The sequence below is a fragment of the Solanum pennellii genome, chromosome 3, assembly GCF_001406875.1.
Source record: "Solanum pennellii chromosome 3, SPENNV200".
Taxonomy (NCBI): Eukaryota; Viridiplantae; Streptophyta; class Magnoliopsida; order Solanales; family Solanaceae; genus Solanum; species Solanum pennellii.
The window spans coordinates 16,174,384-16,189,133 of NC_028639.1; the positions used below are offsets into that span (position 1 = coordinate 16,174,384).

The 14,750-nt window shown below is 33.7% G+C and overlaps 1 protein-coding gene across 1 annotated transcript; it reads left to right on the top strand.

Moving 5' to 3' along the window:
* Positions 1-1,322: 1,322 nt before the first annotated feature.
* LOC107015087 (exo-poly-alpha-D-galacturonosidase) lies at positions 1,323-14,718 on the top strand. Its single transcript, XM_015215254.2, has 4 exons — positions 1,323-1,680; positions 2,980-3,759; positions 12,013-12,344; positions 13,783-14,718. Exons 2-4 carry the CDS (start codon positions 3,086-3,088, stop codon positions 14,271-14,273), a joined length of 1,497 nt encoding a protein of 498 aa, XP_015070740.1. The 5' UTR covers positions 1,323-1,680; positions 2,980-3,085; the 3' UTR covers positions 14,274-14,718.
* Positions 14,719-14,750: the final 32 nt, after the last annotated feature.

A 14,750-nucleotide genomic window follows, 5' to 3' on the forward strand; every position in this document is an offset into this window, starting at 1 on the left:
TACAATAATTAACAACTTTTAATATTTGAAACAATTAAAAATTAATCAACTCTCCAAATTTTATTTATATCATATATGACATAAATAATATTGTGAATCGTAATAATTAACAATTTATATTTTGGCTAATACAGAATGTTGTGTGTAGTGTGTATATTTAGATATATAATAATAACCTTTTATATGAAATTAGTTGTTTTTCATAACTATGATGAATATAATTTTTTTGTGAATCTAAGAAGGAATAACAAAATACAACAATTGAGTAGATTGAATGTTACACTACTTTAAGAAAAAGAAAAAAAGAATTTTAATTTTTTAATGTTAGTAACTTATTAGTATATTAAAAAAATGTAAGAAAACTACTGTGATAACTTTGAAGCCAATAATGGGCCCTACCTTTATAGAAGTTTGTGTGTTTTGTTTTACTCTTCCAATGTGTGAATAGCTACGTGGCCATAAGAATATGTTAGAATTTGGGTGGTTTTTCTGGAATTTCAGTACTTCCTATGCACGAAGTACAATTGCTATTAAGCTGTAAATTTTGTTTATTTACGAATTTACTCCTGGTCGTCCTCCTCTTTCACTCTTCTATATAAATAAAATATAGATATTTACGTAAAAGTATTACAAATCATAACATAGAAATTACATTTAAGTTTTTAAAAGACTTTAATGTTTTATACTTATTCTACTTTCACTTTGGACAAAAATATCCTCCCAATATACATATACAAACAGTGGGACCCATTATTGATGTATTGAAGGATGCTTTGGTAATTTTCCTATGATGAATTCATTTTGTTTGTTTTTATTTTTTTAAAAATAAATTGTATAAAATATTATAAATCACAATAATTATTTACTTTAATATTCAAAAGATATTAAAAATATATAAAAGCTCTGATTAACTCTTCAAATTTTAACAATGACCCATAAATTGGACAAATAAAATAATATATATTATTTGAAAATTATTTAGATAATATTATAAATTATGGTAATTAACAATAGAATATTTCAAAGACAAAAAAATTAATTGAATTTCGAAATTTTAGTAGTACCACATAAATAGAGAAAGAAGAAATAACTTTTATTATTTGAAAATTGTGTATAAAGATATTATAAATCATACAATAATAACTAGCAATATAAAATGTTAAAAGACATTACAAATTACGATAGTTAACAATAATTAAAAATGTAAACTATTTTGAAATTAATATTAAAATTTAATTAACTCTTTAATTTTTTTTGTGTAATATAAATTGAAATGATATGTATTAAAGCCGGTGCACGAGATATAAATATAGATTTTCCCCTTTTATCACTTAACCCCGCGTGCCCCATTTTCTTTCGTTAATCTCCGAAAGAACGCTATACACCCTACCCCACCCCACCCTTCTTCACTCTTCCCCTATCGATTCCTCCTTTGAAGTTCCCTCTGAAAATCCGTTCGGATGGTACCAATCCGTACACAACAGCTGGCCCGTATCCATGGAGGAATTTCGAATTTTCTCAAGATTCACGAGCAGAATTTTTCATCAAAAGAAAGGACTTTTTTCAGATTGCCACTCCAAGTTTAAGAATTTTTAGAAGAGCCTTTTCTTCTTCGTCTGTTTCTAGCTTCTGAAGTTTCACTGTCAAGCTGGTCGTTCCTAGTGGTTGCTCCATAAAAAGGTAGATTTCCTTCCAATCTTAATTAGTTTTAGTTAATGTGCTTACTGTGTTCATGAATAGGATATAGATTCAGTTTCTCCTTTTGAATCTCTTTTCCAATGCCTCTTGTTGTCTTACTAGAAATTTTGGTTCATGTTTGTGTATTTAGTTGTTTAAGTGTAGAATATATTTCCTAAGTATGTTGTTGGCCTGGATTCTCTATTCAAATTTAGATTTCAAGATTTATGTTTAGTCTCTTATTTTTGTAAAACCTGATATTCTATGTTCAGGTGTTCTCCATAGCTAATATTTGTCTGAATCAGTTTGATGGTGCCTTGTTTAGCATAGTGTGATGTCATTTTGGAATGTTTTAAATCCTTGTTCGATAAAAAATGATTTACCTCCTTTTCTTTTGTTGTTTTCATCTAAGTTTCATCTCGTGTAGTCTCAAACTTGTTCTGGTTTAAGATTAGATTTCAAGATGAAATTTATCTCAAATTCGTGGCTGTTTAAATTTTATACCTATCTAAGCTTTGACTTATTAGTTCAATTGTTCTATCTGGATTTATCTTTCTGTTGCTGTTCTTTTCATGGCCTACTGCCCTACTATATTGATTGTTCATATAAATAAATTTCACGCCTTCTGTGCATTCAAGTTCTACATTAGAATTTAGTCCAAGTGGTTAATATGAATATAGTTACTTGCTGTGTAATTGTTATCTTTCAAAATGTAATAAGTCAATGTATATGCCATTGTCTTCTTTAAATGTAATTGAGTTCTTTGTTCTAGAATAAGATCCCAAAAGATAGAATCTCAATTTTTTCTCATGATGTTTCCTTATTTCTTTTGATACTTTTAGATCCTTTGTCTGAAAAGCTTTTCTCTTTCTTTTTGTTGTAGATCTAGTCTTACACTCTTACTGGTTTATTATTTAGATTGAGCTTAGTTCATTTAGAATAGGATGACTAATGGCTTAGGAATCATCCATTTTATCTGGACTTGAACAACGTAATAGATGTTCTAGTTTAGCACTTAATGGTTATAATAACCTATTCCAATTTGATTTTTCTTATATGACTTGCTTCTGTTAGTGCATAGTTCACGACTATTGGTTTTAATTCCCAACTGCTCCTTCTATCTTATGTTTGGAATAACGAAACATTGGCAAACTATTAATTTCTATATTTATTTGCTTACATGTGATTCCGAGAGTGAGTCCATCTTGGACTTGAAATTTCTATCATTGCATTACCGATTGGGCCATGTAAGCTCGATCAATAATCAGAGTGGTCTAAAATATTTGTTTTATACATATTTAGGGATTTGGATGAAACCTCGTCAAGTACTAGCGTCCAATTTCCAATTCAAGCTAAATATAAGGTGGTCTCTTAGGCTATTTGGTCAGAAAAAAGGGGAAAAAAGTCAATGACTAAAAACCTCCACTTTCTTATTTCCATTTTCCAATCAAATCATTTATTTCATTCTCAAATTATGTTTCAACTTCAATTACTCCTATCAATTCTCACTTTGTCATTTGCTGCCCAGTCATATTCTTCCACGTCACAATTCTCTATTCTCCAATCCAATCATCACTCTAAACCCAACTTCTTTTCCATCTCTGTCACCGAGTTTGGCGCTGTCGGCAATGGCGTCAAATACGACACTATTCCAATCCAGAAAGCTATAGATGCATGCTCGACCATCGTATCCAAACATCATCGTCCATGCCACGTTATCTTCCCCCCAGGAAAGTACCTAACAGCAACAATATTCATGAAATCAGGCGTTGTATTGGATATTCACCAGAAGGCAACAATTTTGGGAGGATCAAAGTTAGAGGATTACCCAAAGGTGCAAAGCAGGTGGTATGTGATACTGGCAGAGGATGCAGTGGATGTTGGGATCATCGGAGGAGGAGAAATCAATGGACAGGGATTGAAGTTTGTAGAGAGATTTGATGACAAGAAGAATGTGATGGTAAGCTGGAACCGTACTGGAGCTTGCCTTGGAGATGAGTGTAGGCCGAGGTTGGTAGGGTTCATCGGCTGCCGAAATATTAAAGTCTCTGATGTTAGACTTATTGAACCTGCTTATTGGTGGTATGTGCTCTTCAACTTTCATTTGATTGAGGGAATTTTATTTGCCAAACAAATGCATACTCAATTTGATATGAATTATTAAATACTTCTGGTTACTTCTTTGAATTTGAATATTTGATATTTTACCTTACATTTTGTTTGGATAGTTGCTATAGATTGTTTCATTACCAAATTGTATTGTTAACATGTTGATAGATTATATCGTTTTTCGTTGTTATATGCTATTAAACATCAATAACTTGAAAGATAAACCTACAAGAACAGTAGGATATAAGATAGAGCTACTATTAAAAAGATAGTGTAAATAGTAAAATAGGATTATTATATTATATAAGTAATGAAAAAATGTGAAAAAAAAGTAACAATGTGAGCACACCAAATTGTTGGTTACACAAAATGAGGCTTATGTTACGATGTGATACATTAAAATGAAAAACAATCACAACAAACATTGTATTTATACTAAACAACGTAATATAATTCAATATGTAAAAACGATCAAGTTGTTAATATATGTTCTCATCTCAAAGAAGTAGCATACATAGTTTTACCATGTAATTATTTTTTTTCACATGATAGTTTCCAAGTAAAATATATTTCTTACTTCTTAAATTTTATCAATTTTTTAGATCCATCTATCCCGGGTGAACTTAATAAAAGTTTTGGTTGGAACTATATCTTTATGCTAAATATTTTTGTTTGATTAATTTGGTCTAAGGTTTTTTTTCCAGATTTGACCCAAATAAACAATAACAGTTAAACCAAATATGTATTATATTTAAAGAAGATAATTGTTTTACAAGTTTGGAGTTTACCATTCTCGGTTAAACTTTGCATTAGGCTTATAAAGAGAAAGTTCTAATTTTTTGATGAAGTAAAAAGAAAATAGTTTTAATGAGGTATTTTTTACGGATTTGATCCAAAAGAAAGTACGACCACACAACAACATACTAAGTGAAATCCCACAAGTGAGGTTTGAGGAGGGACGGAGGGTAGAATGTACGCAGATCTTACCACTTCCCGTGGAGACTGAGAGGTTTTGAAAAATCCTCGGCTCAAGTGCAACAAAACCAGGTACAAACTAGAAGGAGACAATGACACCAAAATTAGTACGATAATTGAAATATCAAAACAATAACTACAACAATACTAGAATAAAGACAATGAAAAACCACCAACTACAACACTACACAATTTACTAACCTTCTACCCTAATACATGTTCTCTACACCCTCCTATCTAGGGTCATGTCTTTGATAATTTGAAGCTGGGTCATATCCTATCTTATCACCTTTTCCCAATATTTCTTTAGCATATCTCTGTCTGTCCCCGTACCCTGTATAGCCTATCTCTCCCACCTCCTTATCTGTGCATCTCCTCTTCACAAGTCCAAACAATCGCATTCTTGCTTCCCTCATCTTGTCTGCCATGGAGACTGCTCTCACCTTATTATGAATATCCTCATTTCTAACTTTATTGCTCCTAATATGACCACACATCTACTTCAACATCCTTATTTCTGCAACATGCATCTTCTAGTCATGAGAATTTTTAATTGGCCAATACTCCACCCCATACAACAAATTCGATGTAATGACTACTCTATAGAACTTACCTTTGAGTTTTAGGGGTACCTTTTTATCACACAAGACTCTAGAGGTGAGCCTCTGCTTCATTCGCGCCGCACCAACATGATGTGTGATATCATCGTTCATGTCCCTACTCCCTTTGGTTATAGACCCAATATACTTAAATCGGTCGCTCTTGGGGATATTTCGTGTGTCAAGCCCAGTGAGTAGAATGGCGAGTCTTACTCGCCATTCTGCATTGTGGTGTGACGATCCCAAATAGGCGACCTGAGGTGCTATGGCGACGTAAATGGCGGCGCCTTTTTTGTTTTTTAATTTGTAAAAAGATTTGACATAATAATATTAGTCAAAATTAGGATTTTTTTCTGTTTTCGAATTTCCATCACCAATCAAACTCGTGTTTCTTTTCTTCTCTTCTCCTCGCCTCGCGATCTCTTCTCCACCTTCAGTTACACGAGTTGTTGCTCCTCTCCTCCTTGCGATCTCTTCTCCTCCTTCATCGCGCGAGTTGATGCCAGACCTGTTATGAGTATGACCTCCTTTTTCTTTTTCTTCTTCTTCTTCTTCTTCTTCTTCCGTTCTCTTCTTTTCTTCGTTTCTTCTCTTCAGTCTTCTTCTTCGTTTCTTTTTTTTTCTTCTTTTTGAGATACTACTGCTTACTTCCTTCAGCTCTTCATTGCTCTATTTTTTTCCTCTATTTTTATTCTTCACAGTTAACTGCTGCCTCTTCATAGCTTGCTGTCTACTATTTTTAAAAAAAAGAAATAATTCTTCTATAATTATTCATTTGTTCATAAACAATGAATTCAATGGCAGATGCTAGCAAAAAGAGGGATATTGGATGGAATTAAGGGTACTCAAGGATCAAAGAAAGATTCAGTTAAATGTAATTTTTGTGGGAGTACTTTCAATGGTGGAATTACTCGACACAAGCAATATTTAGTGGGTGGTTACAAAAATGCAAAACAATTTCAACTTGTCCGTCGGAGATTAGAGAAGAAGGGCTTATATGGAAAATAAGATCGCCACTACTCTGAAATTCCAAGTGAGGCAGTCAAAAGAATATGTTGATGTTGATGATATGGATGAATATGCTGAAATGATGCCTCCCTCCAAAACTCCAAAGATATTTTCTAGTGGAGGTGCATCATCCACCGCGCGGAATGTGACGAGAGGCCCTATGAATCTCTATTTTCCACAAAAATCACACAAAAAGGAGGCTTTGAAAAAGGATGAGGAATTGATGAAACCAAGAAAATCCTAAGAGAGCGTGCGGGGTAAGTGCTTTTGCAATATGGATGTACGATGCGGGACTCCCTTTTAATTGGGTCAATTGAAAATCATTTGATAAGTTTATCAAGACAGTAGGACAACATGGCCCTGGAATGAAGCCTTCTACATTCCATGAAGTTAGAACTACCTAAAAAAAGGAGGTGGAGAAAGTCGAAAAAATCGTACATGAACATAAAGTATGATGGAGAAAGTTTGGATGTTCCATCATGATTAACAAATGGACGGCACGAAATGTAAAATGATCATCAATATTTTGGTAATTTTTTTCAATCGGTAGAGTATTTCTTTGTTCTGTTGATGCTAGCAAAGAATCTACCGATTCCAACAAAATGTACAAGTTGTTTCAAAGCACTATTGAAAGAATTGGACCAGGAAATGTTGTACAAATTATCACCGAATTTGACAAATTGTGCAAAGTATCAGTGACAATTTGTACAACATTTTCCGGTCCAATTCTTTCAATAGTGCTTTCAAATAACTTGTACATTTTGGTGGAATCGATAGGTTCATTACTAGCATTAACAGAACCAAGAAATACACTAATTCACCAAAATATATTTTTTTATGACTAGGGAAACCCGCAGTCACTACCCTTTGGGTGCGCATAGGGTAAAACCTCCGCTCCTATGTAATAGCTCGCAAACCACATAGGAGAGATAACCCGCACTAGGCAAGTTTGGTGCGATGAGGTCGACCTAGAAGGCAAACCCCTTCCTTTCGTATGCAACGGGTTTCGAACTTGAGACCTCCAACATGGAAGTCTCAAGCCCAAACCACCGGGCTATGGGCACCTCGAAGGGTAGAATTCATCAAAATATTGACGATCATTTTACCATTTGGTGCCGTCCATTTGTCCATCATAATGGAACAATCAAACTTTGTCCATTGCACTTTATGCTCATCAACAATTTTTTTCATTTTCTCCACCTCTTTTTTTAGGTGAGTAACTCTAACTTCATAGAATGTAGGAGGCTTCATTTCATGTTGTCCTACTGTCTCGATAAATTTATCAAATGATTTGCAATTGACACAATTCAAAGGAAGCTCCGCATTGTGCATCCATATTGCAAAAACACCGACTGCACGCTGTCTTAGAATTTTCTTGGTTTCATCAATTCTTCCTCCTTTTTGTGTTGATTTTTGCGGAAAATAGAGATTCATAGGGCCTCTCGTCACATTCCGCGCGATGGATGATGCTCCTCCACTAGAAGATATCTTTGAAGTTTGGAGGGAGGCATCATTTCAGCATATTCATCTTATCATTAATATATTCTTCTGGCTGCCTCACTTGGAATTTCAGATTATTAACGATTTTATTTTCCATATAAGACCTTACTTCTTCTCTAATCCAACGGACAAGCTGAACATTTTTGTAACCACCCACTAAATGTTGGTTGTGTCGAGTAATATCACCATTAAAAGTGCTCCCACAAAAATTACATTTAACTGAATCTCCCTTTGATCCTTGAATACCATAATTTCATCCAATGTTCCTCTATTTGCAGCATACGCCAATGAGTTTACTGTTTATATGGACAAATGAATAATTATAGAAGTTCTTTTTAAAATAATAGACCGCAAACAGTGAACGGTGAACAATAAAAACAGAGCATTGAAGGGCTGAAGGCAGTAAACAGTAGTATCTCAAAAAGAAGAAGAAAAAGAAACGAAGAAGAGAACTAAAGATGAAAGAAAGAGGTTATACTCATACCCGGTCCTGGCAGCAACTCCAACTCGCGCGATGAAGGAGGAGAACAAGAGCAGAAACTCTCGCAACTGAAGATGGGAAGAGATCGTGAGGAGAAGAGAAGAAACGCGACTGATTGCTAACGTAAGTTTGAAAATAGAAAAAAACCCTGATTTTGACTAATATTATTAAGTCAAATCTTTTTAATAATTCAAAAACAAAAAGGAGCCACCATTTACGTCGCTATCTTTGCACCTTAGGTTGCCTATTTGGGATTGTTGCACCACAGTGTAAAATGGTGAGAAAGCCTCGTCATAGCGCCTTTGGCGAATGTCACTCGCCATTCAGAACACTTAATGTGATTCCTTTAGTTTCTAAGTTTGTCTCCATGCCTCTAGCGTAGAATTAACTCCATTGCACGTCTCATCAATGAGTACTATGTCATCCGCAAATAACATACACCAAGGCACCTCAACTCATCCATTACCACGACAAATAGAAATAGACTAAATGATGATCCCTGGTGCTACCCCATCTCTACTAGGATGTGCTCTGAATCTCTTCTCACCGTTCTTACCCACGTTTTAGCTCATTTCTGCATGTCCTTTATCTCCCTAATGTAGGCCACCGATATACTTCTTGCTTTCGGACATTGCCATAAGACCTCCCCTGAGACTTTGTTGAAGACCTTCTTGAGGTCATGAACATCTTTTGTAAGTCCCTCTTCCTTTCTCTATATTTCTCAATCAGTCCCCTCACGAGATGGATAGCTTGTGCGGTTGACCGCCCTAGCATGAACCCAAACTGATACTCAGAAATAGACACACCATCACTCTCTCCCAAACTTCCATATTGTGGCTTGATACCCTTAGGGGTCATTTGGTTGGCCGCATTAGAAGAAATAATCCATGTATTTGGCAATGTATTATTTAGTACTATGTTTGGTAGGAATTTAAGCGCATGTATAACTAATCCATGGATCAGTTATACGTCCTACATGATATTAATTGATGTATTACTAATACCTTCCATTTGGAGGTATTAGTAATACATAGGATATAATTACCATGGGATAAGTCTATGTAAAGACAAAAATATTCCTCAAATCATTTTAATCGTTTTGTTTATTTTCTTGATTTTATGATTTGCATTTGTACTAGTAAGTTTATTTAAATAAATTAGCTTACAAATTATTTAGAGAGAGTTGTTTGTTGCTAAATAAATCCAATACAAATTTGAAATGTGAGTATATGACGTTTGTGATCTTAATTAAATGTATTGGATTTATTTAGTAACAAATAACTTTCTCTAAATAATTTGCACGCTAATTTATTTAAATAAATTTACTAGTACAAATACAAATCATAAAACCAAGAAAATAAACAAAATAATTTGATTTGAGGAATATTTTTGTCTTTATATTTGTGTGGTTTTCTAATTATTTGTATTTTGAAGAATTTAAAACATACATACATGTTAAAACTATAACTTGCAATTTTTATGTGTAAATGTAGATGGTTTATTCAATTTTACCATTGTTGACCGTCTTTTTTTTTTTTTAAAAGTAGAAAAGTAGATGGTTATCTTTTTAAAATTTAAAAATGAGATTTTGTGAGTGATCAATTTAATAAGATGACAATTATTTATCCTCAAATAATTCAAGTGAAAAAATAGCAAACATGACAACAAAATTGTTCCTCTTATAGCTAGTTAGAAGGCCATAAAGAAATAATTTTGGCTGGTAATTATCTACCTTGACCCAATTACCTAATAATTCAAGGGTATAGATGGAAAGAAACTTTTTCTAGAGTTATAATCCAAACACAAGATGAGGTGGGAAATAATGAACCAAACACTTGATAAGAATAAACTCTGCATTACTTATTCCTACACTACTAATCCCTGCATTATTAATTTTTGTACCAAATGACCTCTTATAGTTGTTGCGGTTTTGGATATCACCCTTGTTTTTGTACAGCGGAACCATCGTACTCCACCTCCATTCCGCAGGCATCTTAGCTATCTTAAAAATGACATTGAATAAGCTAGTCAGCCATTCCAACCTGCTCTATCCATGCTCTTCCAGAACTCCATCGGGGTTTCATTTGGACCTGTTTGCTTTCCCTAGCCCATCTTACTAATATGCTTCACTTCCTCAACCTTAAAATGCCTACAATACCCAAAATCCCGATGTCTTCAGAGGGCTCCAATTCATACAATGTCTCTGTCCCTATCTTCATTCAAGAGTTCGTGGAATTGAAAAAGTAAATCTCTCTACCTAAAAGAATAAAAACAATAAATGATAGTGTAAAAATATTTACGCGTTTAATTGTACTGTAGTATGGGCTAAAATAGTAAACAATCTGTGATCTTTCCTAAGTTAATGCACACACTTTATACTTGCTAGTTTTAAATAATATATAAAACAATAAACTCTTAATGAATGTGTCCACACTAGGGTCTCTTTAATTTATAGCCAAAATTCAACTTGCATTTCACTCCATCCATTTATATGTTGTGATTGTGTGTGACTGGATATAGAGTTTAAGATAAATTTTCACTTTATTTCTGGAAGGATATAGAGTTTAAGATAAATTTTCACTTTATTTCTGGAATGGTTTCACTTTATTTGAAATTTATGTTTGGCCATGAAATGAAGTTGTATTTGAAATTCGGAAAACAACCAAACCGTGTTTTCACTTTTTTCACTAAGTCACCGTTTGGCCATGAAAATAGAAAAGTATTACTCCCTCCATTCCAATTTATGAGTTAATTTGACTTGACACAGGTTTAAGAAAGAAGAAAGACTTTTGAAACTTATGGTTTGTGTGGCTAGAAATTATTTTATTAAGGGTAAAAATGACATTTTGAAGTTAAATTGTTTCTATATATTGAAATATGTCATTCTTTTTAGACTGATTAAAAAGGATTAAAAAGGATAGTAAGTCATATAAATTGGGATAGAGGAAGTAACTTTTTTTGGAATTTTCAAAGTTGGAGTTGTGTTTGGTCATACTTTTTACAACGAACATTTAGAATGTGTGAATGTATTTTTTCTATTATGATATATACCCCAATTTAAAAAAACTAGCAAGTCGCCCAACTTGACTAATTTACGTCATACAAACAATCAAATTTGCTTTAAAAGAGTAATATCTCCTATTATAGTCACATAATGTTATAGAATAACTTTCATATACGAGCTACAACGCTGTGTTATAAATATTTCACTTTATTTGAATTTTTTGAAGTTGAAAGTGTATTTTGCTAAACATTTTACCTATATGATGTAAAGTAATGGTTGTAAACAAAAGCAAATATCAGACTTCACATCAAAGTAAAAGCGTGAATAATTTTTAAAATGTTGTGAAGTTGCGTAAAGATAAATGGTGTCAAACATTTTAAAATGTTTCAAATAGGAAGTGTTTTATTTAATTGGAATTGAAGGGGTAATAAAAAGAATTTCCTTATTCATATTATATTTCTTATTTTGCTTACTACTAGTTTAGTCCAAGTATGATCATAGATATAGATTGGTGTTCATAGATGTTGACCTTCAATCTTCTTTTTTCCCCTTTAAAGGTCAATCTCTTAAATTCTGTTGTTTTCAAACATTATTCTCTATTCCGTTCGGTGTTGTGCAATTATTTCAAGAAGCCATTTAATTGTATGATATTGTTGCAGTTTGCATGTTGTACGAAGTGATAAGACATCAATCTGTGATGTAATCATATATGGGAACTTCAATTCACCCAACAACGATGGTATAGACATAGAGGATTCTAATAATACAGTTATCACTAGATGCAACATCAACACAGGAGACGATGCTATCTGTCCAAAGTCATCAAATGGACCTGTCTACAACCTCACAGCAACAGACTGCTGGATTCGAACAAAATCTTCTGCTATCAAACTAGGAAGCGCTAGCTTTTACACGTTCAAGAATTTCTTGTTTGATAACATTACAATTGTTGAATCACATAGAGGCCTCGCTCTACAAATTCGAGATGGAGGTATTTCACTTTGGATCTTTTCTGCTAGAATGACAATTGATATGTTGTATTAAGTTGCAAGATTTACACCTTTCTATCTTTGCTCCCTGCTTCATACTAGCATTTCATGAATACATTTTACTCGTGCAGAATTCAAATTTAAATCTTATACTGTTCTGATGTTTTAATTATCCCATTTTCGTTTATTACCTACAAGCCTGAATGTTGCTTGTTGTAGTTGCCAGGAATTAATTATTGCAATGCCAAACAGCTTGGTGCCCCTAAATTATGAACTTGGATATTCTGATTGCTTAACTTTGTTGAACTAACATAATCAATTAGATTTATGTTATTCATGGCACTTAATATGATCCTATTTCAGTTAAGTTCTTGCTTGTTATTTTTATGTTGCCACCTGTTGTAGCTAACTTCTTCAACGACTCTACCCAGTTGAGGAAACCTTCAAAACTCAAAATAACCTAATATAAATGACTAGGAATGTTAAGATTTTCAATTAAGCACAATGAATCTTCTAAGCAACAAGAATTGTTTTGAACAACACTTGATAGGAATAAGGTTCTTCTGACTGTTGTCATAGTTGATTCTTCTTCTTGGTGCGCTTTCTTCTCTTTATGTTTTGATGTCCTAGAAAACATCAAAGTAACACTTTATATAGGAGTAGATGGCCGCTTCTTGTTCTCCCAATTCAACATGAATCAGATCAAGAATCCGAAGATCCTTAATCCAAGTTTGACATGCTTTTGGCCACTGTTTTGCTCTCCTATTTCCAAAGCTTCTTCCATGTATCCAAATATGATAATGTTTCCATATTCTTCCTTGATTTTTGCATCTGTGGGTTAGTCATAATCATAATTTCTCAAAGAATCTTTCAACGGTTATTGCAATCTGTTTTGCCTCGATCAACTGTCTTATTACAGTCTACTGTGAAGGACCTGGTTCCTTACTTCTCCACTGTGTACTCTTGATAGCAGCTCTTGTAGTAGACAGTTGAGGAACTGGTTCTTCAGTATTTTTTTTGTTATAATCACGAGTAGTTCGTATTTGAGAGATGTGTGAAATCGTATTTCTTGCATATGTTTGTTATGTGTTGCTAATCATTTGTTAATCATCAAAACTTCATATTGTTAGCCTAGCTCATAACTCATATAGCTCTCCCTAACTCATGGCTCTTAGCTCAACATTAGTTTTCTTGTATTATTCGTTTGTTCGACATGCTTGAAATGATTGTTCTACATGTTTGAAATGTAAGAACTATATTATACAATGCTTTTAAACCTTTCTCTTGACTCTTTTTTCTTTGATCTGCTGAATAAAGGACCAATTGTTAAGCCAAGTCTCAAGATTGTTATCGTATTTTCATGCATCTACCTTCATTTCCGTTCTTGCTTTTTCGAATTTCAGTTTTTTTTTTTGGTCTTATTTGTTATTTATCGAGCAGGAAATGTTAGTGACATGATCTTCTCAAACATAAATATCAGCACAAGATACTACCATCCATCATGGTGGGGAAGAGCAGAGCCTATCTATGTGACAACCTGTCCAAGGGATGCTAGTTCAAAAGCAGGTTCAATTTCCAATTTGCTATTTGTCAACATCACAGCAACTTCTGAAAACGGCATCTTCTTATCGGGGTCGGGCGGTGGAGTCCTTAGCAATCTAAAGTTCGTAAACATGAACCTGACGTACAAGAGATGGACAAAGTTCCCAGATGGGTTGGTAGATTACAGGCCAGGATGCCAAGAACTTGTAAAGCACCAACCTGCGGGATTCATGATGGAGCATATTGATGGTCTGGTTGTTGAAGATGTAGTCATGAAATGGTCTAGTGATGAATCAATGAGATGGAATAATCCATTGGATTTCAGGCCATCTACTGTAAATAATATTTCTTTGCTCAATTTCTACTCCAGAGCCTACCAACAACAGTGAGGGTGGTGAGGGGATAAACAGGAAGCTGCAAGTAAAAAAAAATTGTTCTATAGAAAAATAAAGCTGAAATTATGTGCTCATGATGAATGCAAAGTGATGTTGATTTGAGCTCGTCCCAGTTGAGGACCCATTCTATGTTTCCCCCACGGCAGATTTGACCAAAGTTGATAATCAATTCTGTTACCTATTCGGAATGGTTTTCTTTTAGCTACTCTGTTTTGCTTTCTCGGATGATCTACTTCAAATATTGGTGATTGTTAGAATGTAACACCAGTGTGCCATAACAATGTGTTACCTAAATGCTCTGGTTTGATATGGAGTTCAAATTTCGTTAAGTGGAGTTTGGATAATGTTTTCAAGTTGAAGGTGGAAAAGAAATAAATATTGCAAGTTGAGTTGTAAAAATAAGCAACAGTCATTCAACATGGTGGTTGTTTTGTTTGTATTTCGGCATGAGCAGCCCAATCTTGTTAACTT